General features: G+C 37.0%; 1 protein-coding gene across 4 annotated transcripts; it reads left to right on the plus strand.

Moving 5' to 3' along the window:
* The first annotated feature begins 589 nt into the window (after window positions 1-589).
* On the plus strand, window positions 590-4826 carry si:ch211-214p13.9 (cell surface glycoprotein CD200 receptor 1). 4 transcript variants are annotated; one of them, XM_017410197.3, is made up of 7 exons: window positions 590-923; window positions 1957-2016; window positions 2339-2650; window positions 3033-3305; window positions 3856-3955; window positions 4048-4090; window positions 4175-4826. In XM_017410197.3, exons 1-7 carry the CDS (start codon window positions 857-859, stop codon window positions 4241-4243), a joined length of 924 nt encoding a protein of 307 aa, XP_017265686.1. In that variant the 5' UTR covers window positions 590-856; the 3' UTR covers window positions 4244-4826. The 4 variants fall into 4 exon arrangements, with proteins under 4 accessions (XP_017265686.1, XP_017265687.1, XP_017265688.1 ...); XM_017410198.3 differs by having other exon boundaries at window positions 4051-4090; XM_017410199.3 differs by lacking the exon at window positions 1957-2016.
* The last annotated feature ends 370 nt before the right edge of the window (window positions 4827-5196 follow it).

The raw sequence follows: 5196 nt of genomic DNA on the forward strand, positions 1-5196 counted from the left end.
TAGAGAACCATTTGTTTCTGCACCAGTTTGACGGACTGTAACATCTATCTTGTGTTTTTTATTTTAATTTATTTTTTATCATTTGTACTCAACCTGCCTGACAATAAAAAGTGGAATTCATTTGTTAGGAGACTATTAATGAGTCATTTCTGAGGCCTTGCTAATCTTTTTTTTCTCTTTTAATACATGTCAGAACATACAGTATGTGGTATAAAGCTAAGGTTTGGACTAAAAAGATACGGTGCCCAGTTACCTCTCTTTGTAAAACAAAAACAACTGAATCTTATCTAAATCTCAAAAATATCTCTTACTCCTAAACATTTACATACTTTTGCCCCTGACATTTTCGAGATTTCCCTTTTGTCTCTTGTAAAAGACAAGTTTTTAGTTCAGATTTAATAAAAATCTTTAAACACCTCGGATCATTCTAAGAAACATTGCTGTTGTATGATTTTTGTGCCATTTACACCTGCCTCACATTGTTCTCTAGCTTTGTATGCTTTATAGGCTCTTGAAAGAAGATGATCATGTGACTAACAAGAAAGGAAACTGGTGTCTTGACTTTTGAGACGTCATCCTGTGTGGGGGAAGCAGGCAGACATTTGGGTGGAAGGTACTTTGGAGAGGAGGAAGAGAAAGAAAAAAGGGAGGGATTAGCTTGTCACGCATCTTATATATGTCTCTGTCACACAGGGTGCGAGGGATTTATGGTTTGTTTGGATGGGGTCGACGAGCTGAAGCAGAGAGAAGGTGAAGTCGTTTGAGCTGAGAAAGTTGCGTGGCACCACAGGATCTCGGTTTTGACGTGATGGAGTGAGGACGGGACTTCAATTTACAGAAGATCCAGAAGAAAAAGATGAAAAGCACAATGAGGATTTATATCTTGATGATATTTTTGTTTGTGTCATGGAGCACCGAAACAGGTTTGAATACAAAAACATTTAATTTGCTTCTGATTTTTTTTTTCTTTTTTGGGCCTTTTTAAGATAAAGCTTGTATTACAAACACATTCTTTTGGTTCTGAGCAATTTGTGGGGATTTACGAGGATGTTTAAACTGAATCATATTTGCTGCTCAAACTTTTATGCAACAAACTAATTTTTAAAAGTCTGTGATCTTATGAATGTGTACACGTTTCCTTCTCACAGCTTAGCTTTAAAAGGAAACCGTTCTTGTCTTTTTCTTAAAAAGTAGTGAACTTCAATGCTGAGATTTTTTTAAATTGTGACTCACAGTTTAGACGGGCTCTGGAAAACAAATCATACAGAGAGGTGGGCCCAAAAGCTGACAAAGGAAAAAAAAAACAACACAACAGTTCCATAACAGATGTAGGAAAAAAAAAGTTATTTTCAGAATGAGCAAGCAGCACGCTTCTTCAGTTCGAAATCTTGGTTTCTGATTTGGGTAACACAATGATGCAGGTTTTCTCCACTGTGGGGTCTCTGAGTTGTGGTTTCACTACCCAGCCTCAAGTGCAGCGTTTTGCTTCCACTTCCACAGAAGTAAACAAAAGTCAGACCCCGTATGGACCTGTAGTAAACAGTGGGCCCTGATATTTCCAGTACATTTCTTTGAAGTGTTTACAATAACGCCACATACTTCTTCTAAAAGGCAGATTGAAACCATAACCTCAGAGGTTTAGACCAGTGACACCTGCTTGTTAGGTTAAGATTTACAGTCAGAATTTGCCTTTCTATTTCTGCTTCGGGTTTCTTTGTGAGAAGGTCAAACAAACAAAATCACTTTCTATAATTATTCCCCTCTGTGTCAGACTGGTGGTCCTGTGGTATTACTGTCTATCATGTCACTGCTGATCTTAACAACCTGAATGTTTTAATAACTTGTTAATGAAACTAATAATGGTTTCCACGTTTCTTTTGATGATTGATTTAATCACTAACACAAAGAAAATCCCTCTAACATACTAATCACCTAACATTCACCTTCATCTCTCAGGAACTAATGAAACCATCTCAGTGAAACCAAACGCAACTTCTCCGGGTCTTAAGGTTTATGGTAAAGTGATTTTCTCACATTTTTCTTCAGTTATTTTATTTTGTGGCAAATTTCAGGACAGGTAGAAAGAAAGAAACGAAGAGGGAAGAATTCATGTCGATAATCTTTTTTATTAATGTACTTTTTAAACCATTTTTAGTTGAAATGAATAGTGATACCTCAATTTAAGACTTATGAAAACGTTTAAAGTTCTTATTTTGGCATGCAGTTTCTGTTCTATGTAAATTAATTTCGGGTTTAGTGTTAGGTTAGAGCAGCCCATAAGTATAACTATCTATTCGTCATAATTTTCATAAATAATTCCATGTTTTCTATTTCCCAGTTGACAGAAAGGCAGTTTTCAAACTTGGGAGCAGCGCCAACCTGACATGCAGTAATAAGACGTGGAATGAGACTATCTATGTTATCTGGAACATAAACTTGAAACACAAAACCTGCAATATCTCCTTTAGCAATGAAAATCCATATCGATACATTGACAAGTGCAACGATGGCAAGCGTGTGCAAAACACTTCCACTGGTCAGTCATTCCTGCACATCCCAAACTTTTCATCTGAAGACGTGGGGATCTACATGTGTGAGTCAGTTTACAGAGGAGGAAATGAAAATTATAAAATCAACGTGAATATCACAGGTAGGAATTTATTCCACATCCCCACATGAACAATAACTTCTTTATTAATCAGTTGTTCTCTGAAACAGCAAATCATTTAGATACAGTACCGACCATAGAGCCTTCTACTTCTGCACTTCATAAGCACACAGTGGAAATTAGACTTTAGAGAAACTGAAAGATGTCAGATATGAATGATGTGAAAGATTTATTCCTGTTCCTGTGAATAATTTAGTGATACTTAGTGACCTACTGTTAACAGCTTTTATCTAAAAATCCTATATTAAAAAATATTGCATGACTTCTTGTGTTAGTTTTCAGGACATGTGGTTGAACCTTTGACATGTTAATCTAAAACAACAACCTTTTCTTGTTTCTCTCGTTTTTGTCTTTCTGGATGTAGTTCCTCCAATTTTTTCTGCCAAGATGGAGCGAAGGAACAACACGATGGTGGCGGTGTGCAGAGCCGAAAGAGGAAATCCTGCAGCCAACATCAGCTGGAGCATTACAGGGAACTCAGAGACTGAGACATCGCCGCCTGACTCAGATGGATTTGTTACAGTAGAGAGCATTTTGAAGATCCCTGAAGGCATGGATCCAGAAAACCTGAGCTGTATTATCCATCACCCATCCTGGGATCAAGAGACGAGAGTTCAGCTTCTGAAAGTCAAAGAAGGTCAGATTTCTGCAGCTCGAACAGATCTGAGTGTAAAAAAAATGACGAGGTTAATTTGTTGTTTGAGTTAGCCTTGATATGATATAATATTTTAAAAGATTTGCTTAAGCTTTTGTTTTATGTGCTTTTTTTTAACCCTCACATGGCGTTCGGGTCAAATGGACCCAAACTTCTTGTCCTCTCTTCAGTTACGAGGGCTTCAGGAGGGTTAAATTTCCTTGAACGTTTTGGAATTACTAGGACATTGTAGATGTAAAAACTAAAACTATTTCCACCTTTCCATGTTTCAACTTTAACTATCTGATACAGATGTGATGCAGTATAAATATTTTCATGATCGCATTAATTTGAACTCCTATAAAACAGTTTTGGATGGCTGAATTTGACTCTCGGCCTCCGTCTGACTGTAGCTATTAGCTGGACTCATCAGTGAAAACGTCTCCTTGATTCCTAAACAGAGATTGTTCCAAACTCCTCTTTGAAAACAAATCTTCTATAATCCTTTAATATTTCTTTCTTTAAATAAACTTTTTTTCATTTTTCATTGCAGATTTTGATCGGCTTTGGATCTTTATACCTGTTATTGGGGTGATCGTTGTACTTTTGGCAGGCGTCTCAGTTTTTGCACTAAAAAAAGTGAAACTGCTGAGGTGAGTTGTTGAATGGTTTTAAAACGATGTAAAAATGACTTTTTGAAAGCTTGTTTTTCTCATGTCATTGAGCTCGATTGTGTCATTTTTAGCAGACGATGTCACCAGTCAGACACGCCAAACAAAACTCCACAGGTGGGAAGCTGTTTTATGTTTAGACATTACTGCACATTGCTTAGTTGGTTCATAACACCCATGTATTTTTTTTTTTTTTTTCAGATAGAGGACGTGGAGGAAGTGGAGCCCTATGCTAGCTATGTTCAACGTGTGAACTCAATCTACAACTAATCTGCAGACATGTGTGCAAAAAAAAAAAAAAGAAAAAAAGAAAAAGCTCCTGTAAATGCAACAGAGTCACACACTAAATGCACATCTTGGGACGTTGTGAAAAACTGAGGGCTGTGAAACTGAGAAACGGTGAAGTAGTATTGAGATGGCAGAGTGAGATCATAGGTTTCCGATGAGAAAGGGAAGCCTCTCAGTTGAAACCTGTCCTAATAAACTGCACAGAATGATGGAACAGGGGACGCACCTGAAGTCCCACTCCGGCTCCTTTTCACAGCTCATGCTGCCCACTACTCTCTCTGAGTGGGTCTTATGGAGAACATTGATAAGTACTACAAATGCAAAAAAACAAAGCCACTGAGGTGGAAATGTACTGTAAGCCTGACGCTGGAACACAATGACTACAGATTTTGGATTTTTGCTGTAACTGTGTGTAAATATAGTTATTTATCAACCAGCTCGAAAGCAACGCTTATTTTTAAACAGACTCATCTCCATGAAAGCAAAGAGCTCATGTATTTTAGAGTTGCCTAATGTGTTACTATTGTATATTAATTATGTGTTTAAGTGAATAAATTATGTATTTCAAAAATTACATTCAAACAACTGATTTCTTGTAATTGTGCCTACATTCTGCAGAGATAACACTTATCATAGCCTCAAGGAGAGACTAAATAGGTACCGGTTTGTCAGAAAACAAAGTGTAAATGGCAGTCAGCTGTTTGCTTCTTTTCATTAGGCTGTTTTCATTTGTAGTATGAATTTTAGCAATATAACTCATTAAATGACTACCACATCCTTCGTGATAAAAAAAGCTAACATTTGTTTAACACTTTGACTTGTGTCATAGGGTTCAAAGTGTGAGTAAAATCCTGCTTCTGAGAAAATTGAATGTGAAAAAATGGGCTGCTCTCCCCTCTACCGGTGGAAGTTAGAATATCCTGCTTAATATAAAT

Source organism: Kryptolebias marmoratus, linkage group LG6, assembly GCF_001649575.2.
Source record: "Kryptolebias marmoratus isolate JLee-2015 linkage group LG6, ASM164957v2, whole genome shotgun sequence".
In the NCBI taxonomy this organism is placed as follows: domain Eukaryota; kingdom Metazoa; phylum Chordata; class Actinopteri; order Cyprinodontiformes; family Rivulidae; genus Kryptolebias; species Kryptolebias marmoratus.